The sequence below is a fragment of the Eumetopias jubatus genome, unplaced genomic scaffold, assembly GCF_037043125.1.
Source record: "Eumetopias jubatus isolate StellerSeaLion01/CBP00866 unplaced genomic scaffold, mEumJub1_p1.0 scaffold_15, whole genome shotgun sequence".
In the NCBI taxonomy this organism is placed as follows: Eukaryota; Metazoa; Chordata; class Mammalia; order Carnivora; family Otariidae; genus Eumetopias; species Eumetopias jubatus.
In genome coordinates, this window is record NW_028274821.1 from 61,455,467 (window position 1) to 61,478,391 (window position 22,925).

The 22,925-nt window shown below is 41.6% G+C and overlaps 1 protein-coding gene across 5 annotated transcripts in view; it reads left to right on the forward strand.

Moving 5' to 3' along the window:
* Positions 1-22,925, forward strand: part of TDRD7 (tudor domain containing 7) — a 77,854-nt gene that overhangs the window by 39,139 nt on the left and 15,790 nt on the right. For 4 of the 5 annotated variants that reach the window (XM_028108651.2, XM_028108655.2, XM_028108652.2 and 1 more), the window contains 6 exons: positions 625-1,211; positions 4,665-4,851; positions 9,111-9,222; positions 10,770-10,972; positions 11,979-12,113; positions 13,879-13,965. In XM_028108651.2, the coding sequence (XP_027964452.1) occupies positions 625-1,211; positions 4,665-4,851; positions 9,111-9,222; positions 10,770-10,972; positions 11,979-12,113; positions 13,879-13,965 (1,311 nt within the window). The remainder of the gene's footprint in view (positions 1-624; positions 1,212-4,664; positions 4,852-9,110; positions 9,223-10,769; positions 10,973-11,978; positions 12,114-13,878; positions 13,966-22,925) is intronic. The other variant, XM_028108653.2, reaches the window with a different exon arrangement.

A 22,925-nucleotide genomic window follows, 5' to 3' on the forward strand; every position in this document is an offset into this window, starting at 1 on the left:
CATCTCTCCTGGTTCGTCTCCCCCTCTGCATTTTTATCCCTTGTTCTTTGGAGGGGCAGTTTTTAGCTTTCTACTTTAGTGGTTGTAAAAACTGCACCTTATCCCTGGAGGGTCTTTTCCTAAGTAATGGAAAGTTAAGGGTTTTCTCAGGATACTGCAAGAAGAAGAACAGCTAGGGCTTCAGTTTTGTCTAAATATTTCCTAGCTTTCTTCCCAGTGGTTTATTCCTGACAGTTCTGATACCTTTTCACAGCTTCATCCCACTTTGTATTCAGTCGATTTTTGTAAGCTGTTGCTTTGGATTTGACAGAACCGAATGAGATGTGTGGTTTACAGGGCAGGAACTCTCATGATTTCATAAGGTTGTTGGAGGCCAGATGCCCCATAAGGGAAATTAATGCTGTTTTATTTCCCTGTTTATTTCTGAAATGTGGCTCATGATGTTATTTGTAGTTGAAGGAAATGCATTAAGTCTTAGTAGTTGAGAAGAGTAAAATGTACACTTTTTTGTTCTCTTGATTAATTTGAAAACAGTGTTGTTCTCATTTAAAAATGCATTAATGTGTTTTCAGATTGTTTATAGCCATTGAGATATCTGTCATTTGCTTTATTTAAAAATTTCAGGTGGAAAAACCTTGCAGTGGTGGTCAAGATTTACTTCTTTATCCAGCTAAGAGAAAGCAGCTTTTGAGAAGTGAACTGGATGGTGAAAAAGTGCCTCCATCCCCACTACCTGCTCCAAAGCAAATACCACCATTAAAAGGGTGTCCAGCAGTTATGCCAGGAGACTTTAAAGAGAAAGTTTCAGAGCTGCTGGCGAAATACTCAAGTGGTCTTTGGGCCAGTGCACTCCCCAAAGCCTTTGAGGACACGTACAAAGTGAAATTCCCTGAGGATGCCTTAAAAAATCTTGCCTCGCTTTCTGATGTATGCACCATAGACTACATTTCTGGAAATCCCCAGAAGGCCATTCTCTATGCTAAACTTCCATTGCCCACTGACAAAATCCTGAAGGATGCAGGGCAAGCACATGGTGATTTTGATATCAAGTCTATGATTGAACAAGAGTATCTGCAGATAGAAGAAAACGTTGCCAAAAGTGCTGATACCTTTGTGGAGAATACAACTGTTCCTCCGTTAATCATTCCAACTGAGGCGTCCCCATCAGTATTGGTGGTTGAACTGAGCAACACAAATGAAGTGGTTATCAGGTGGGTTTTATTTTCTAATTCTTTAGGACCCTGGTGTACTGTTGTCACTTGTCTATTCTTCCCACGGGTGTTGGGAGTTGAGGAAGAATAGTATATTCTTAGTTCTGTGGAATTGTAATGAAGTATAATAATAATTCTTGTTTTCATATCTTGCACATTTCTCTCAACTGCCAGAACTTTTTGTGTTTGTATCTCTTAGATTAATTTTTATTTCTTCCACATTATAATTGTATATGTACATTTGTCTCTCCCAGTAGAGAGTGAGCATCTTGTAATCAAAGTACTTAAAAAATCAATCTCTGCATGTATTCTTAATATTTGTTAGATTTTTTAATTATACATTTGTTCTTGTGAGAAAAGATAACCAATTGTTTTAAAAATTGGAATGATAGTATGGTCTGAATGTGAAACAAAATCTGTGTTGAAAGCATAATGATAACTATGTCAAAAGCAATACCTAATCCATAGAAAAAGTAAGTCACTCACTAGGGAGGTAACACTATTTAATGTGGGACAATGTAGCATTTCATAAAAGTCAGAATAGCTGAGCACTGCTTACCTAGTATAATACAACAGATTAGCCCTTGGAGCCAAAAGTACTCTGGTTACTTGGTCCTTTTGATAACAGTCATTGCCAAAGTGGCTGGTGATACCTGGAATTACAAAAAATGGTCCAGGTCCAGGCACTTGTTGTGGACTTTTGGAGAAAATATAGAATACATAGAAGATATTAAAAGACTATAATTTGTAGTTTCTGACTCAGGATCAAGAATGGGAAGCAGTATAGTTGGATCTCTGGAGGTATCTGCCTAGAGTGTGCTTGTGGACAGAAAAGAAAAAGGCTGAATCAGAATAGTATCTGGCTTCTTCAACCAAAACATCCATATTGTTTGGGCTCTTATTTCTCCAGAGAATCATAGCTAAACTGGGGATGCCTAAAGAAAGACCACAAAAAATTATCAAATTCCTTCGGTGAAAGAACAGACAAGAAACATCAAGTTCTTCCATTTGGACATACAGAAGCTTTGGACAGGTCTTGTTTGGTACAGAGGGAGGAAATGAATAAAGCTTTTATTCTAACATGTGGTATGGCCTGAAGAGGTAAATGGGTTGTTGAGGGTTAGGGATCCCACTGTGGTTCACTAATAAATTGAGGTAGAGGAAGAATGCTGAGGAGCACATTGCTGACTTCTACCATTTAGCATTAGAAAGGAATCTAAATCTGCTTCCTTGGCAGGATCTTTTGGTGTCTGTTACTATTAGTTGTTGGTTCTGTTGTCAGACCAAGCACCCGGCACTGGGCTAGACAGATCATGTGATTTCTGGTGTTCTTACCAAGCATTGGTAGGAATCTGGATCAGGTCCAGGACTTTAGTAAAAAGGTTCTAATCTACTTCAGGATGATTAGATCCAGGCCCTCAGATTGTTTAGATCCCTTTCTCCAGCACAAATTTGAACCCTAGAGTCAGTATTCTACCTGTTCAGCACGGTGGCTGGCAGCCAGCAAGCACAAGGGGTAATGTGTGCTGTTAGGTTGACCCTAGGTCATTGGCATCCTCTCCCCCTTCCACCCCGCCACCCAGTCCCAGAGACTTGGTAGATTCCAGCTGGGCTGAGCCCTATCTTATGTTTACATCTTCACCGAGGCAGGCAGTAGGCTCTAGAAACTGGCAGGTGACTCATAAAGGGTCTGAGGACGTGTCGTAGCAGAATCCTCCGATCAAGTATGGGAATCCCTTGTCTCTGGTTTCAGAAATTGACTTTGTAAAAGCTTTGTACTAATGGCATACTCAAATTGGCCTACATGTCATTCTTTGCCCACTTGCTCAGGCAATTTGGGGACAAGGCAGGAGCTCATTCTTGCCACCACCCACCATCAGACCAACCGTAATATCATCCCCACCAAAGCCGTGTGGCCACTCTTCTCTACTGCTTGCCATAGAGAGCAGATTTCATGCTGCTTCTCTCCCCTCTCCTCCTCCTCCCTAGCAGAGGCCCATGCTGAGCAGGCCTCGGCCCGTCGGGCTCCGAGGGCTGTAGCAGCACTAAAAGGAGGCCTGGGAGAGTCCAGGTCACAGGAAATGGGCCCTTAGGTGGAGCTGCAGACCCCCCCGGGGGACTTCGGAGCCGAGTGTGCAGCTGTACTGCAGGTGGACCCTTCACATTTGTGGAGCTCAGTCAGCGGAACCCATAGAGTGTGACAAGGCTTCTTCGGCTTCTAGAGTAAATGATGTCCATGTCATATTTGGTTTTAAAATAGCCATTGCCTCAAAAGAGGCATTCTTTCTGTATTGTGTAGGACTTTTTAAAGCCTTTTTTCCTCGAGTAACAAATAGGTTGAATAGGGTATGTTCTGTCCTGCTGATAGTTACTAAGAATGCATGAGAACGTTCCCAAAGGAATAGTTTCTTAAAGCTCTATGGGACCACGTGGGCCCTGGGTAAAAGCTGGAACAATGCAAAGGGCAGTGTGTTTGTGGCACGTCCCCATCTCCGTGGTCAGCATAGCTTCCAGCCAAAAAGGCTGCATCCTGTGGCCTGGACAGCTCCTGCTATAGGCGCCCAACTTGGTTTTGCTGGAGTTTACATCCTGGAAGGAGGGCTTTGATGGAATTGTCCCTGAGCACTGATGGGCAAAAAAAAACAAAGCCTATTTGTGGGAGAAAGGGAAATAGTGTGTTTTGATAACATAAACTAGAACAAGATGACTCCAGTTTCAACAGCAGAAAATTGTAGAAGGGGATAGGCCGTATCCTGAAAAAGACTTCTCGGAAAGCATATAATTTAAGAGAGATTTAACTAGAAGATATCATCTCTTTAAGGGTATCAAAACTCAACATTTTGTGGTAATTCGTTCAAATTTGTTCAGTAAGCTGGGAGGATGGGTTGTCACATAGTCGTGTTTAGTGTTTTTAAGGCTTTGTTTTTCTCTATTAAAATTTCATTTGTTTTCAGAGCTTGAATCTTGTTCAAACCCAGCCTCAGGGCAAACCTGTCAACTAGATTCTCTTCTCAGTAATCTACAAAGACTTCCAGCAGCCTTAGTCAAAACCTTAAGTCCACTCTTGCTAATCTGGCCTGCACTGGCATCTCCATTTTCCACCGTATCTCCTTTCTTCCCTTCCCTTGAATTTTTTCTCAGCCGCGTCCCCCCTGTAGTTCCCTGACTGCTTACTGTGACATCCTCCAGCTGTCTGGACTGTTGCCAAGCATTTGCTCTGCTGGGTTTGACCTGGTCTTATTTTGCATGAGCTCCACAATATTACATTTTCCTTTATCAAGACGGAAATGTTTACTAAATATATGTTCTCTTACCTGTTGGTATAAGCCAAGTCTGAGACTGGAACCAAAGATGGCCATGGGAAAAAAAAAAACAGAGTAACGTGAATGAACTCCTATGGTTTCCCTCCTCCTGGGTTGCTTCATCTGTGTTCTCTTCCTTTAATTAATTCAGGTATGTGGGCAAAGACTATTCTGCTGCTCAGGAATTAATGGAAGATGAGATGAAGGAGTATTACAGTAAGAACCCTAAGGTCACTCCAGTCCAGACTGTGCATGTCGGGCAGTTACTGGCTGTAAATGCAGAGGAGGACGCTTGGTTACGGGCACAAATCATCTCAACGGAAGAGAACAAAATAAAGGCAAGCACTGTTTACTTTGTCATAGCATTATGAAGGCAAACACATTATTTTTCAAATGTAAGTGTTACTTCTAATATTGTGTCCTTCCTAACTGCATTTAGTTTTTTCCAGAAGTTGACAAGATAATATCTGTAAAAGATTAACCCTGTCAGGTTTTAAGTCAGTGGTAGTCATATTATCTCAGAGTTTTAGTAAAAAAAAAAAAAAAAAAAAAGTCTTCTCCATGGTAGTATTCAGAATCCGTGATGTAATCGGGAAAAGGCCTTTATTTCCATTCCCAGGAGATATATAATAAACAGTGATCAGAGCTTCATGGGCTTCCTATCCAGGTCAGCACTCTGGAGTCAGGGAAGCATACAGATCAGAGGACATGACATTCTTCCTCTCCCCTCTTCTGCAGCCAGTGGAGGAGAACCGTGAACAGGGCTCGGGTCGTGCCCCAAGAGCTGTCCAAGTGTTGCCCTCATGGTCCTCTTGGGGAGGTCAGAGGATTCTTTCTCCAGTCTCTTCCATCAGCAGGCTCCAAGACTTCCAGGCTTGGCCATGTTCATGGCGGTCAGACTCTGCCGCATGACCTCTTCTTTCCCTCAGTGCAAACTGAGAAGGAGAACTCGCTCACTCTCAAGGCGCAATTTTGTCTAGGTTCTGCAAGCAGGGAAATACACTTCTATCTCTGCAGCCTCTGTCCCATAATTTGAAACGTATTTATTGTGGTGATGTCAGTCCCTGGCAAATAACCCTTTTTGTGTCCATCAGATACTCTCCCCTGAAACCCCTGGCCCCAAGATCAGTGTCAGGAGGGTCAGAAAGGGATGCTTGCTGTTCCTCCCCAGATGGTTCCATAGTAGAGGCCCTGACCCTCTCCAGGGGCAAGCTCACCCTAACCACCTAGCCATCCTTGGCCATTCACAGAGAGATTTAGGAAATCCCTTAACTAAATCTACAAACCTCCAACTTTTGAGCAATTGACCTGACTTTAAAAATCTGAAAATTGGAAGTTTGGCAGTTTCTTATAAAGTTAAACTTACCACATGACCCTAAGTATTTCACAAGAGAAGTGAAAACATAGGTCCACAAAAAGCTTGTACACATGTTTGTAGCAGCTTTATTATTAAGAGTCCCAACTGGAAACAACCCAAATGTTTACCAGTTGGTGAATGTATAAGCAAATTGTAGTTTATTCATATAATGGAATACTATTCAACAATAAAAAGGAATGAATTACTGAAAACAGTCACGTGGATAAAACCCACAGACTGTGCAAGTTAGAGAAGCCAGATACAAAAGAGTTATCCTGTATGATTCTAAATAAATGATGTCTAAGAACAGGTAAAATTCATCTGTAGTGATAGGAATCAGATCAGTGGTTGCCTGGGACAGGAGGTGGAGGGGGCTTAATTGGAAAGGGGTAAGGGGGAGCTTTTTGGAGTGGTGAATGTGATCTGTATCTTGATTAGGGTGGTCATTATATACGTACATACATTTGTCAAAATCCATCAAACTGTATACTTTAAATGGGCATTTTTCATTCAATATAAATTATATGTGGATAAAATTGAAAAAAAAATCTGGAAAAAGCTAAGGACCAAGCAGGGAACTGAACCAGTGGGGACCACAGTGTGATTAGCAGCTTGGGCCCTAGTCCTATTTCTGCCTGTGAATGTCCTGTGCCCTTGCTCAAGTCCTTCCATTCCCTTCTCTGTGTCTCAGATGCCCTTCCCTGGGTGAAAACACTCCAGTCGAGAGACCCTGTCTTCACTGGAACCTCCTCTGGGAAAGAAAACCTTTCACACAATCTTAAGAATGGCTAAAGAAAAAGTAAAAACCAGGAGGGCAGGGTCGTAAAAGCCAGAAGGAGCAAGTGTCTGATGGGGAGGGAGTGCTCGCTGTGGCGTGGCTGCTGAGAGTGTTGGGGGTACAGGGGTGCCTCAGTATGCTGTACAGTCCTAAGCTCTCACACAGCAGTGGTTGGAGCAATTCTGGCCTGAGCTGGCTCCCCACAGCCCCGTGAAGCAGACAGACATGCAGTTCCCCCCTTATCTGGAGAAACCCCAGCTACTTAGCAAGTCTTAACTCCTCTCGAACTGTGCTATGCCCGACAGCGAGTACAATTCCCTCCTTGCTTTCCACTTGTCAGATCCCTGGTGAGAATGGAAAACAGGAGGATGAAGTCATGCCCTGAAGTGGGTACGGTCTGCCACTTCTCTCTCACGGGGCATGGGGAGATCTGCGGCCACTTGATGGTGCCAGAGCACCAGGAATCGCCTGGGGCTGGATGCCAGGACTGTGAGCCTCCTTGTGCTGATCCCAGGGCACTGGGGAGAGAAATCCCACTCAGTCCTCACAGAGCAAAGGACACAGGGCAGAGTGTGGTGCGTGTCAAACTCTCAGTCCCTGAACAGATGTTTTGTAAACTGCAGCTACCATATAAATAGACGATATTTGATTCAGAAAGAAAGAAAGACAAGAGAACAAGCTCCAAACATTACAGAAACCTTTTGAAGATTTTGGAGCACTTTTTCTTTAGTCTCTTGATGCTAGGAATACATTCTGAATTTCCCAGGAATGATGATTTCACATATTATGTCCTGTTGTTAGACCATGTTATCTCCATTCTAGGTCCGGGAAGAACAGAGTCCAAGTTGTAGGTGGTGATAGCTATTAAAGGAAAGGACTGCTCCTGACTCCTGAGGCCTCTGGGGAGAAAGCAGAGGTGCTGATCAGGGACTGGAGAAATGAGCCCCTACATTTAAATGGCTGGCCACCTGCTATGGGAGCCCCGCCAGAGATCTCAGCCTATGGGAGCATTGAATCAGGATAGAGATTCTGGGAGGTGATTGTCTCCAGCATGGGACATACAGGCCCCACACACCCAGTTATCAGGTGGTCTGGAAGGGTGTTCGCCTTCTTTGCATCTCTTCTTTTTTCCCTTTGATTCCCTGCTGGGGAGAATTTCTGTTTTGTATGTTTAGTACCGTAATCTAGGTATTAAGAAGCTGGCCTCTGGACTTCATTTTTCTACACGACATGAAAGCACCTGGCTCTGTGCTACTCAGTATTTCTTAGGCATGCCTTTGCTCTGGTTTCGGTTGTTGCTTTGTTTTAATAATGTCTGTTTGAATTAGAGAAGCATACTAGGTTTTCAACTCCTTCCCTCAGATTCTTAGTTATCATCCTATAGTTATCATTTAAACCACAGCTCTGTGTTTCTAGATTTTATTTTTCTCGAAAAAAAGAGGCTTTGTTTATATAGTCCTTTCCAATTTAAGGTGTTATTAATACTCCAGAAGTAACATCCAGGCTGTAAATGATCTGTGCCAATGGTAAGGAAGAGTCCTGCAGGTTTCTGCAAACACAGAACTCTGTCCAGCAGATTTGGGTCTTTTGCTGAGCTAGCCGAAGGCCTAACCCAGCTTTGCAGCACTGAAAAGAAACGAACAAGAAGTACCTATTTTTACAGTGTCACATTCCCTGTCATCTAGCCATGGCATCACTGTTGTCATTGACAGAAAGCAGTTTGGTCCCCTGAAGCTTGGTTGCTGGGGGTAGACCACCGCAAGTGCTGTTTTGGGGATTTCGAATCTGATCAGTACCCTTCTATGGGTGATGCCCTCTCTAGAAACAAGTACTGCTGTCTAAGGATGCGCATCCTTAGTGGAAGTATGTAAATCGAGAAAGAATACGGTGAGGCGGGCATCCCCTTATGTTATAACGAAAGGACGGGGGCAGTGAGGGCTGGCAGAACCAGACGGTGGTGCTGCTGAGAAGCTGGCATGAAGGAATCTGAGTTCAGCAGTCTTCCCTCGTTCTTCCCACTGGCCAGGCAGAGTGGGGCCTGGAGTCAGGAGGCCTGGCTTCCCTGCTCCCAGCCCTAGCCTTTCTCTTCTGGGCTAAGTCAGGGGCACCACCCTTGGCATTTTCCAGGTAGTCTGGTGCCACTTAACATGCTGATTATGAAATAAATGCAACTAGTTAAATGTGTCAGATGCTTTTTAAGAAGTGAGGATAAAAAAATTTTATTTGGGGGCACCTGGATGGCTCAGTCATTGGGCATCTGCCTTCGGCTCAGGTCATGATCCCAGGGTCCTGGGATCGAGCCCCACATCGGGCTCCCTGCTCCGCGGGAAGCCTGCTTCTCCCTCTGCCAGTACCCCTGCTTGTGTTCCCTCTCTTGCTATGGTCTCTGTCAAATAAATAAACAAAATCTTTAAAAAAATTTTTTTTTATTTGAACCTAAATGATGTTTCTGTTATCATCAGGTATGCTATGTTGACTATGGTTTTAGTGAAAATATTGAAAAGAGCAAAGCATACAAATTGAACCCAAAGTTCTGTTCACTCTCATTCCAAGCTACAAAGTGTAAGCTAGCAGGTAAGAGGAACTTTTTTTTAAAGCTCTCTCCACTTTGATACATTATTACCACTGTACTTTTGGGTAGTTAAATCCTAAAATGTCCTTAATGTCCTCTTTATAAGATGTGATCATTGTAAATATGTTATAATGTTTTATTTTATTTTATATTATATATATTTTATTATAAAAATGTGTATTGGCCATCTTAAAGGTTTTGTTGTTGTTCTAACTGCCCTAGCAACAATGCTAGAGGCCCTGGATCATGGGGTTTGATCAGTCTGAATCCTGTTGTTTGACCTGGACTCTCCACTTCTTTCCCACTGAGGTGGGCTCTGGGTGCTGCTAATTAGCAAATAACACACCTTGTGCGTCTCCGGCACATGTATGCAAGTGACATGGTAGGGATAACCTCCAACCATGGAGGATGCGGTGGCCACGTTCATACGAGGAAAGACATGGGAGTGTGTAAGCATCATGCCAGGAGAGCCTGAGCTAGATTCAGCAAATGACCGCCATTCTTTCATGAAAATTAGCCCACAGAGAAATACCTCCTTCTCAGCAAGGATGCATCTATCAGACGAGCTGGGTATGGCTCTGTGAGATAAATCTGAAGTAATGTTAGGAGCCTGTTACAAACCCCTGGGAGGTAGTTTTGAAAGAATATATCAAGAACATAGGCCAAGATTTAGGATGCTGAAATGAGAGGTTTGGTAAAAGCTGTAATGTTACGTGTCTAGAGAACAGAATGAGAACAAGAGAAAGGTAGCCCAGAGGGAGTCTGTGAACTTGTGCTGTGGATTTCAAGGGGAAGAATACAGAAATGGACCTTATAGCACCATTGGGGAAATGATGAGCTAGTTTTAATTAGTTTAATAGAATAACTTAGAGTTATCATGTATATGCTACATAGAATTACAATTTTCAAAGAATTTAAGGAGTAATGAGACTACAGTAAAACTCACCTAATACCCATATTATGTTAAATATTAAATACGATTTAATCCTTCTTTGATAAATCACAAAGTTCTTCGGTATACTCAGAATCATCATGGTGTACTTAAGAAAAAATAAGGAAAAAAGTGATTTTATAAATTTCTAATGCATGCATGTTCATTTTATATGAATAATTGTCTAGTTAATTAGAAAAAATGAAAAAGGTCAAGGGTAAATTTTTAGGAAAAACATTACAAATACATGACTGGCAGACATAACTGATTGATAGCTTCTTATATGTACTAGTCTTTTTGGTTTGAATATGTGTTTATATATAATAAGTGAAGGCCATTCTCCTGAGGTACAAATTCTGATAGGTCATCAACTTTTCTTTTTGTTTTAAGATTGCCTGCCTTTGTGTAATCATTTAAAAGGGCATTCACACTATAATATGTATTTTAAGACCTAAGGATGGGTAATGTGAAGAAGATTGTAAAACAACACTTCCCTAGAAAATTTTCTAAGAATTTTGTAGTAGCATCACAATTATAATAAGTGGCCAGAACAAACCCATTCCATCTTAAAATGATTCTGCTAATTAAGTAGAAATTAAAATATTCCATCTTTTTTAGGGTTGGAAGTTTTAAGTGATGATCCTGATTTAGTAAAGGTGGTTGAATCTTTAACTTGTGGAAAGATCTTTGCAGTGGAAATACTTGAAAAAGCGGATATCCCGCTTGTTGTCCTATACGACACCTCAGGAGAAGATGACATCAATATTAATGCCACCTGCTTAAAGGCGATCTGCGACAAGTCTCTGGAGGCTCACCTTCAGGTAGCATGGTGACTGCTGTAGTCATCTGTTACACATACGCGGGGAAGAAAGTTTTTGGAAAAGAATGTTACAAATTTTAGGCTAGCAATAGATAGGAACAGATCACCTGTGTATGGAGGGAAAAAAGGTAGGGGGGTGGTTGAAGGGGGGAAAATAAGGCCAAAACACAAGCAGTCATTATTAAGAATTGGGTTTTCATTTTATATTCCAGTTTCTACACTAAAATTGTATTTTATATGAAATTATTTTGCAAAGGTAATAGGGGCGGATAATACAAAAGAAGGGAAAATTAGATCCATGAAGATATTTTTTAAACTGTTAGCTTTTACAGTTTTAAACTGTGAAAAACACAAATTTCTTCAAAGAAGGAAGTCTTTAAATAAATTATAGAACAGCCACTCTGAAGAACAGGATGTTAAAAATGGTCATTGTAAAGACTTTGTGGCAACACTGGGAAAACATTTGTTTAATAGGTAGAACAACAGTGAATTGTCTTTATATTATGGTTTGACTTAAAAAATGGCCAAAATTAAGGCTTTACTATGATTATAACTTAAAAATTACTAAAACTCATGTGGCCGATAAACATAGGTTAGAAAGTAGGCTGATAATGGGATTGATTTTGTGAGAGTTTTTTATTTTCATTTCCGTTAATGTTGCAAAAATATGTTTTATGTAATAATGATTTCTCCAAATTAATGGGGAGAAAATAAACCAAAACCAAAAGGCTAAGATGTTCTTAGCCTTTCAGGTAATGAAATGCGGTAATAAGTTAATGTATGCAAACTGTCTACTTTGTGCCTGACCCAATGATATCAGATATTCCTTTTGGAAAGAGAGGTATCCAAATGAGTTTTTCACATTATTCTGTCATCGAATCTGCTCTCCAGCTTACTTAAAAGGTTTTAAAATGCAAAGACAAATGAGATGATTGAGGTAGATACCCCTTAAGTAGATAGGAGCTACGCTCTATTCTCAAGTATCCTTGGTGTGTCCTTTGTTCCAGATTGATGCTATGTACACAAATGTCAGAGTGACTAATATTTGCTCTGATGGCACACTCTACTGCCAGGTGCCTTGTAAAGGTCTGAACAAGCTCAACGATCTTCTGCATAAGATAGAGGACTACTTCCATTGTAAGGTACGGCAGAGCATCATCCACCTCTAAAATTAATCCTAAAATTGCAAACAAGAGGGGTCACTAACTAGTATAATTGTGTGTAACTTTTGAATAGTTTGAGGTAGAAGCTGTAGAATAGTGGGTAAGAGCCCAGACTGCGGAACTGAAAAGAAAAAAAACCCCCACTGGTTTCTGCATTGTGAAATGAGGACAATAGTAGAGTGTATATCCATCCGTAGGACTGATGTGAAGACTAGTGGCAAGACTGCTTAACACAGTGCCTGGCACAGAGTAAGTGCTCAGCAACTGACAGACTTGTGATTTACAAGGTAGAGCTGATGATGCTACAGTGCAGCTGCTTGTGACTTTGTCTGCTAGAGCCAGCAGGGTCCTCTTCCTCGGGCAAAGACAAAACCGTGGAGTTTAGGAGGAGAATAAAACTTCTAGGCATCACTCTCCAAGCTCTTTTTGGTCCCTGAGAACCTACCACCTTGGTAAATGTGGTTCTGTGTTTAAATTTATTAATAAGCTCCTTACCCTTTGATTCTAGTATTCTTTTCTGAATCAGGGTCTGTAGAGGTTTTGTTTTAAGGTTCTAAGGTGATGTTCTTACCTCCATTAGGGCTTTATAGTTGTAATCCAGAATATGCTGTGGTTTTGAGTGAGTAAACCCTAATACCACCTCAATCTTGACCCCCTTGCCCCTAGAAGTGAACCCTTCCCTCTAACCTCTGAACGTGCCTCTTGGCATCATCTGCAGCATGGTAGTTTAGCTATTTGGGTATTTGTTTGCCTTACCCAAAGTATAGGCTTCTGGAGGGCAGAGGCAGAGCTTTACCAGGTACTGCTAAGTACCTAATTCACTTAGGTACTACAGTATCTAATCTACTGTCATGCACAGAATAGGTATTCCAAAATATTTGCTGAATCAGGTTAAACTTGTATTCAGACAACAGCCTAGAACGTAGGCATTAGATCTGTAACTTTACCTCTCTCTGCATTCCAGATGTCTCAGCTGTATCTCAGGGTCATTACTGAAGTTTAGTTTGCTAATCTGTCTTGGAGAAATCGGAGACATCCCCAGAAGCTGACTCCAGTGACTCATTTGCATGCATGTGCTTCTTACCTATGGTGGTGAAAAGCTCTCTTGATAGTCCCTAGTGCACTGGTAGCCTGAGTGCAAACATTGCCTCTGGGGAGAGTAGAAACATTCACCCTGAACAAGAGAGACCATGGCAGGTCCCCAGCTTCAAACTACAGCAAAAGACGAGGGTGCAGAGGTCCACGGCTGTGATGTGTTGACATTTCACTGGCACTGATATCCCTATTTGTGTGGATAACATTTGTTTTGGAAGTAAAATCTCATCTTTGAATCTAAATGTTTTAAAAGTTGAAAAGAAGAAGCCTTCTGGATGGCTAGCCCAACCTCACTTTCATCCAGGCTCTTCTCCTTTTTGGCAGATTCATCCTCCCTCTTCATGTTTGACTGATGGCATTAGTACCTGGATGAATCATACTGACCTGCACACTAACGTTTGTAGACATTTTAACAGGGCTGATTTATGAGCTGTGTGTGAGGAGGGAGAGTAGACGGTGCCATCAACAAATGTCTGAGAAACAGGACAGACCATCACCCTCAAACACGCACCACCGCGCACTCCTCACGGGGAGCCTGGCTAAGTACCCGTGCGCTGGTTGGCCTGAGCCACAGCGATGTTTTTCTAACGGTGTAGCAATCCGCTCTTTACTAAGAGTAATAAAAGTGTCCTGCATTTCTGTTTTGTAGCACATGACCTCCCAGTACTTCGTTTCGTTACCCTTCTGTGGGAAAGTCTGCCTCTTCCATTGCAAAGGAAAATGGTTACGAGTAGAGGTAAAATCAGTTACTTGACTTCTTTTTTAAGCTTATTATGAAATATTTTAGACATACAAACAAGTTTTGTGAAAAATGAAATAAGCACCCACGTACTCATCACCATGGGAGAAAGAAAACATGCCCATTATGGTTGAGGCTCCGTGTCTGCATCCCCTTCTTCTACTCCCACCCTGGGGGAGCTGCCAGCCAAATGGGGTGTTTCTCATTCCCATTCATTTCTTTATACATTCACTATATTTGTATTTATACATACAAATTTTTGCTATCTATATATTTTATATAGATACAGTGGAAATACAGAAATGAAAATGTGTATAGAATATTTATAGTAAGACTTAATAAAATATAACTGAACAGATAAACATTTATAAAATGCATGTAAATAGTAGAACGTATTGATTCTTCTGACACATGCTCCTTCATTATATGTGAGATTCATCCATGTTGGTGTGTGCAGCTCTTGTTCATTTGTTTTTGCGCGGTTTGATTAATAATAGTCTATGAAGATGCCAATGTGATTACTCCCATTCTCCTGACAATGGATATTCAGATTGTTTCTAAAGTTTTGTTATGGACGGCACTGCCAGGAGCCTTCCCGTGCAGGTCTCCCAGGGTACCCAGGAAGGAACCGAGCTTCTGGGTAGAGAGAGTGCATGTCTTCAGTTTCATGAGATATTGCCTAATGCTCTCTAGAGTCACCCTTTAACTGGGGGTGGGGCGTAGCCCTTTGAGAGTTCTGGCTTCCTGAGGAGGGGGTCTCAGATCCTCCTTCCATCCTGCCCAGGATGGCTTTGGCTTCAGTGTTCACATACTCCTCTACTATTTCTAGTCCCTCATAATTGTCTTAGTTTCTTGCAAGCACAGTTATGAATTTGAAAAGAGGACTGTTATATTTTATCACATATTTCTATATGTTTTTCAAAGGCAGGTTTTAGATTTTTGTGGCTGCTATTTCTTTTCTTTCTTCTATTTTGTTTAGTAATTTTTTATTGTTATGTTAATCACCATACATTACATCATTAGTTTTTGATGTAGTGTTCCATGATTCATTGTTTGTGCATAACACCCAGTGCTCCACGCAGAATGTGCCCTCTTTAATACCCATCACCAGGCTAACCCATCCCCCCACCCCGCTCCCCTCTAGAACCCTCAGTTTGTTTTTCAGAGTCCATCGTCTCTCATGGTTCATCTCCCCTTCCGACTTACTCCCCTTCATTCTTCCCCTCCTGCTATCTTCTTCTTTTTTTTTCTTAACATATCTTGCATTATTTGTTTCAGAAGTACAGATCTGTGATTCATCAGTCTTGTACAATTCACAGCGCTCACCATAGCACATACCCTCCCCAATGTCTATCACCCAGCCACCCCATCCCTCCCGCCCCCTACCACTCCAGCAACCCTCAGTTTGTTTCCTGAGATTAAGAATTCCTCATATCAGTGAGGTCATATGATACATGTCTTTCTCTGATTGACTTATTTCACTCAGCATTAACACCCTCCAGTTCCATCCACGTCGTTGCAAATGGCAAGATCTCATTCCTTTTGATGGCTGCATAATATTCCATTGTGTATATATACCACATCTTCTTTACCCATTCATTTGTCGATGGACATCTTGGCTCTTTCCACAGTTTGGCTATTGTGGACATTGCTGCTATACACATTGGGGTGCACGTACCCCTTCGGATCCCTACATTTGTATCTTTGGAGTAAATACCCAGTAGTGCAATTGCTGGATCGTATGGTAGCTCTATTTTCAACTGTTTGAGGAACCTCCATACTGTTTTCCAGAGGGGTTGCACCAGCTTGCAGTCCCACCAACAGTGTAGGAGGGTTCCCCTTTCTCCGCATCCCCGCCAACATCTGTCGTTTCCTGACTTGTTAATTTTAGCCATTCTGACTGGTGTGAGGTGGTATCTCATTGAGGTTTTGATTTGGATTTCCCTGATGCCAAGTGATGTTGAGCACTTTTTTCATGTGTCTGTTGGCCATTTGGATGTCTTCTTTGGAAAAATGTCTGTTCATGTCTTCTGCCCATTTCTTGATTGGATTATTCTTTGGGTGTTGAGTTTGATAAGTTCTTTATAGATTTTGGATACTAGCCCTTTATCTGATATGTCATTTGCAAATATATTCTCCCATTCTGTCGGTTGTCTTTTGGTTTTGTGGACTGTTTCTTTTGCTGTGCAAAAGCCTTTTATCTTGATGAAATCCCAATAGTTCATTTCTGCCCTTGCTTCCCTTGCCTTTGGCGATGTGTCTAGGAAGAAGTTGCTGCGGCTGAGATCGAAGAGGTTGCTACCTGTGTTCTTCTTTAGGATTTTGATGGACTCCTGTCTCACATTTAGGTCTTTCAACCATTTGGAGTCTATTTTTGTGTGTGGTGTAAGGAAATGGTCCAGTTTCTTTCTTCTGCATGTGGCTGTCCAATTTTCCCAACACCATTTGTTGAAGAGACTGTCTTTTTTCCATTGGACATTCTTTCCTGCTTTGTCAAAGATTAGTTGACCATAGAGTTGAGGGTCCATTTCTGGGCTCTCTATTCTGTTCCACTGATCTATTTGTCTGTTTTTGTGCCAGTACCATACTGTCTTGATGATGACAGCTTTGTAATAGAGCTGGAAACTTTCCTTCTATTTTTGTCTGGTTTGTTCAATTGCTAAAATTGCAAACTTGGGTTTGATTCTTTTTTCCTTTTTTGTCTTTGTTACAGAGGTTCTTTTTTTTCTTTTTTTCCATTTTTTTTATTTTATCATGTTAAGTTAATCACCATACATTACATCATTAGTTTTTGATGTAGTGGTCCATTGTTCATTGTTTGCGTATAACACCCAGTGCTCCATTCAATACGTGCTCTCTTTAATACCCATCACCAGGCTAACCCATCCCCCCATCCCCCTCCCTTCTAGAACCCTCAGTTTGTTTCTCAGAGTCCATAGTCTCTCATGGTTCATCTCCCCCTCCAATTTCCCCCTCTTCATTTTTCCCTTCCTACTATCTTCTTTTTTTTTTTTTAACATATATTGCATTATTTGTTTCAGAGGTACAGGTCTGTGATTCAACAGTCTTACACAATTCACAGCACTCACCATAGCCCATACCCTCCCCAATGTCCATCACTCAGCCGCCCAATCCCTCCCACCCCCCACCACTCCAGCAACCCTCAATTTGTTTCCTGAGATTAAGAATTCCTCATGTCAGTGAGGTCATATGATACGTCTTTATCTGATTGACTTATTTCACTCAGCACAATACCCTCCAGTTCCATCCACGTCATTGCAAATGGCAAGATTTCATTCCTTTTGATGGCTGCATAATATTCCTGTGTGTGTGTGTGTGTGTGTGTGTGTGTGTGTGTGTACACACACACACACACACCACATCTTCTTTATCCATTCATCTGTCGATGGACATCTTGGCTCTTTCCACAGTTTGGCTATTGTGGACATTGGTGCTATAAACATTGGGGTGCACATACCCCTTCGGATCCCTACATTTGTATCTTTGTGGTAAATACCCAGTAGTGCAATTGCTGGATCATATGGTAGCTCTATTTTCAACTGTTTGAGGGACCTCCATACTGTTTTCCAGAGTGATTGCACCAGCTTGCATTCCCACCAACAGTGTAGGAGGGTTCCCCTTTCTCCACATCCCCACCAATATCTGTCATTTCCTGACTTGTTAATTTTAGCCATTCTGACTGGTGTGAGGTGGTATCTCATTGAGGTTTTTTTTTCTTTAAATTTTTTAATTGTTATGTTAATCACCATACATTACATCATTAGTTTTTATGTAGTGTTCCATGATTCATTGTTTGTGTATAACACCCAGTGCTCCACGCAGAACGTGCCCTCCTTAATACCCATCACCAGGCTAACCCATCCCCCAACTCCCCTCCCCTCTAGAACCCTCAGTTTGTTTTTCAGAGTCCATCGTCTCTCATGGTTCGTCTCCCCCTCCGATTTCCCCCCCTTTATTCTTCCCCTCCTGCTATCTTCTTTTTTTTTTTCTTAACATATATTGCATTCTTTGTTTCAGAGGTACAGAACTGTGATTCAACATTCTTGCAAAATTCACTATAGCACATACCCTCCCCAATGTCTATCACCCAGCCACCCCATCCCTCCCACCCCACCCCCACTCCAGCAACCCTCAGTTTGTTTCCTGAGATTAAGAATTCCTCATATCAGTGAGATCATATGATACATGTCTTTCTCTGATTGACTTATTTCACTCAGCATTAACACCCTCCAGTTCCATCCACGTTGTTGCAAATCGCAAGATCTCATTCCTTTTGATGGCTGCATAATATTCCATTGTGTATATATACCACATCTTCTTTATCCATTCATTTGTCGATGGACATCTTATCTTGGCTCTTTCCACAGTTTGGCTATTGTGGACATTGCTGCTATAAACATCGGGGTGCACATACCCCTTTGGATTCCTACATTTGTATCTTTGGGGTAAATACCCAGTAGTGCAATTGCTGGGTCGTATGGTAGCTCTATTTTCAACTGTTTGAGGAACCTCCATACTGTTTCCCAGAGTGGTTGCACCAGCTTGCAGTCCCACCAACAGTGTAGAAGGGTTCCCCATTCTCCACATCCCCGCCAACATCTTTCGTTCCCTGACTTGTTAATTTTAGCCATTCTGACTGGTGTGAGGTGGTATCTCATTGAGGTTTTGATTTGGATTTCCCTGATGCTGAGCGATGTTGAGCACTTTTTCATGTGTCTGTTGGCCATTTGGATGTCTTCTTTGGAAAAATGTCTGTTCATGTCTTCTGCCCATTTCTTGGTTGGATCATTGTTCTTTGGGTGTTGGGTTTGATAAGTTCTTTATAGATTTTGGATACTAGCCCTTTATCTGATATGTCATTTGCAAATATCTTCTCCCATTCTGTCGGTTATCTTCTGGTTTTGTGGACTGTTTCTTTTGCTGTGCAAAAGCCTTTTATCTTGATGCAGTCCCAATAGTTCATTTTTGCCCTTGCTTCCCTTGCCTTTGGTGATGTGTCTAGGAAGAAGTTGCTGCGGCTGAGGTCGAAGAGGCTGCTGCCTGTGTTCTTCTTTAGGATTTTGATGGACTCCTGTCTCACGTTTAGGTCTTTCAACCATTTGGAGTCTATTTTTGTGTGTGGTGTAAGGAAATGGTCCAGTTTCATTCTTCTGCATGTGGCTGTCCAATTTTCCCAACACCATTTGTTGAAGAGACTTTTTTCCATTCGACATTGTTTCCTGCTTAGTTGACCATAGAGTTGAGGGTCCATTTCTGGGCTCTCTCTTCTGTTCCATTGATCTATGTGTCTGTTTTTTTGCCAGTACCATACTGTCTTGATGATGACAGCTTTGTAATAGAGCTGGAAGTCCGGAATTGTGATGCCGCCAGCTTTGCTTTTCTTTTTCAACATTCTTCGGGCTATTCGGGGTCTTTTCTGGTTCCATACAAATTTTAGGATTATTTGTTCCATTTCTTTGAAGAAAGTTGATGGTATTTTGATAGGGATTGCATTGAATGTGTAGATTGCTCTAGGTAGCATTGACATCTTCACAATATTTGTTCTTCCAATCCATGAGCATGGAACATTTTTCCATTTCTTTGTGTCTTCCTCAATTTCTTTCATGAGTATTTTCTAGTTTTCTGAGTACAGATTCTTTGCCTCTTTGGTTAGATTTATTCCTAGGTATCTTACGGTTTTGGGTGCAATTGTAAATGGGATCGACTCCTTAATTTCCCTTTCTTCTGTCTTGTTGTTGGTGTATAGGAATGCCACTGATTTCTGTGCATTGATTTTATAGCCTGCCACTTTACTGAATTCCTGTATGAGTTCTAGCAGTTTTGGGGTGGAGCCTTTTGGGTTTTCCACATAAAGTATTGTATCATCTGCAAAGAGTGAGAGTTTGACTTCTTTGCTGATTCAGATGCCTTTTATTTCTTTTTGTTGTCTGATTGCTGTGGCTAGGACTTCTAGTACTATGTTGAACAGCAGTGGTGATAGTAGACATCCCTGCCATGTTCCTGACCTTAGGGGGAAAACTCTCAGTTTCTCCCTATTGAGAATGATATTCGCTGTGGGTTTTTCATAGATGACTTTTATGATATTGAGGTATGTACCCTCTATCCCTACACTCTGAAGAGTTTCAGAGGTGGAATTTAGTGATTCATCAGTTGCATATAATACCCAGTGATCACATCAGATGTCCTCCTTAATACCCATCACACCAGTTACCCCATCCCCCCAAACTCTTCCCCTCCAGCAACCCTCAGTTTGTTTCCTAGAATTCAGGGTCTCTTATGGTTTTCCTCCCTCTCAATTTTCATCTTATTTGTCTTTCCCTTCCCCTATGTTCGTTTGTTTTGTTTCTTAAATTCCACATAGGAGTAAAATTATATGGTATTTGTCTTTCTCTGACTGACTTAATTCATTTAGTGTATTATACTCTAGTTTCATCCACATCATTGCAAATGGCAAGATTTCATTCTTTTTGATGGCTGAGTAATATTCCGTTTTGTATATATACCACAACTTGTTTATCCATTCATCTGTCGATGGACATCTGGGCTCTTTCTGTTTTTTGGCTATTGTGGACATGGCTGCTATGAACATTGGGGTGCATGTGCCCCTTCAGATCACTATGTTTGTATCCTTTGAATAAATACTAAGTAATACAATCCTGTGTCATAGAGTAGTTCTCTTTTTAGAGTAGCAGCGTTTTGTAGAGCATCTGACAGCTTGAGTTTCTTCCCGTGTAGCATCAGGTTCTGCCTTTTTGGCAAAATACCTTTTGGGTGTATGTCAAATACTTTGGATAAATATCTAGTATTATTTTTGTTTTTCTCTCAAATTGTGCAATATCTGCCTTGGAGGTAGCAAAAGTGTTCATTCTCTTAGTGATGCATAGAAAGTTAGGGAAGGGAGAATGGTTAATGAAAAGCAGATCCTGTGTTTAAATGATGTAATTGTTCTTGACATTGTAACTTGCCTAAGCTTTATTTAGTGCCTGCACCTTCTGAACTTACTCTGGTCATCCAGCCAATGCTATTCAGTGGCCGTCACTTCTTCCTCTTTCCTCCAAACCCATCCCAAGTGGTCTGCATTCACTTCCTGTGCCGCCTTCTGGCCACCTCTCAGCCACTGCTGCTTGACTTCTGCCTGCTCTCCAACAGCCTGTTCTTGCAGCAGCAGCTTAGCTGCATAATTCAACCAGTGTCTTTCAGGGCTTCTCTTACCAGGCCTCTGGGCTGCACTAATAGTATTGAGACTTGTAATTCCCTCCTCACTAGGCTATCATGGTATCAAATCCTCCTAATTTTCCAGAGGATGTTCAACTGATTGCTTCTCCTATTTTTCACTCAAACCTGCCCCCCACCTGCGCTCTGCAGTGTCAGTGTTGTGCCCCCAACTCCTGTCCCGCCTCACGGTTCTTCTCAGCCTCTGCATCCTTCTAGGCAATGCCATCTCGTTGCTTCAGTTACTGTCTTGGTCCTCATGACTCCCCAGTTTGTTTTCCAGCCCTTGATGAGCTTTAGATTTAGGCAAAAGCCAGCCGAATTGTCCATCTTGCAGACTCCTCAAGCTCTGAATGTCCAAAACCAAAATTATCTTTTCCCATCCTTTTTTTCCTCCTATGTCTGTGTTTTGGTGGTACCTCCATTCATGCAACCATTCAGCCTGCTCTGGAAGAGTTATCTTGGATTCCTGCATTTTCCTCCGCCCCCAGTGTAACTAATCACCAAACCCTGCCATTTTCACAGCTTTGTCATTTCTTGCCTAGATCGCTGGAATACCATGTCTTTACTCTGTCTTTACTCTTACCTTCCTCCATTCAAGCTCTATGCCACTAGAGTGAGTCACCCAAAATGTAAATAATAGCAAATAATAATACGTCCAACTTTTAATGAGACTTGTTATTTCCCAGACACAGAATTTTTTTTAAAATATGACTGATTTCACTTAATCTTCATAAAGCCCTATGATCCCCTTCTTACTAATGAGGGAAGTCATTCAGCTAGAAAGTACAAGCTGAGATTAAAACCAAATCTATCAGATTCCAAAGCCCTCCCCCAGTGTTATCACCAACAATATGCGGCTTCTTATAAAGACGACCATCTCATTCTTCTCCTTAAGACATGGCATTGGGGGTGCCTGGGTGGCTCAGTCGGTTAGGCCACTGCCTTCGGCTCAGGTCATGATCCTGAAGTCCTGGGATCGAGTCCCGCATCGGACTCCCTGTTCGGCGGCGAGTCTGCTTCTCCCTCTGACCCTCCCCCCTCTCATGCTCTCTCTCTCATTCTCTCTCTCTCTCAAATGAATAAATAAAATCTTAAAAAAAAAAAAAAAAAGACATGGCATTGGCTTCTTCTCATCCACGGGGTAAAGTCTGGTTCTTTAAGACATAATGTCTGGCTCTCCAGGACCTTGCCTTTACCTTTCTCTCAGCCTCATTCCCTGCCTTGCCTTGCCTCTCACTTTACGTTCCAGCATAACCAAAATGCTTGTAGCCCCCACACGTAAGAAATATGTATGTCTTGCCCATCCTTTTCCCTGTGTTTGAAATGTTCAGATTAGCCCCTAACTAGACTCTTACCAACCTAGTTTACTCCCATTCCTCATGTAAAGTCCAGCTGAAGTTGTGATATTTATGAAATTTTAATTTGTGAAAAAGGAAATACAAATGTCTAGTATGATTATTTCTCAAAAGAGCAAAAATTTACACAATTTAAGTTATCCAGCCAAAAGGTTTGTTTGACAAGTCACAATGTACCTGTATGAGAGACTTATGTAATATTAAAATGATATAGAAGATAATGACATGAAGTATTTTTGAGACATTTAGTGAAAAGTAGCCAATTATGAAATAGTATATGCAAATACGTTCTAATTTTAATAAATCTAATTCTTTATACATGTATGGATAAAAGACTAGGAGGATCATTGTAATCTGTCACAGATT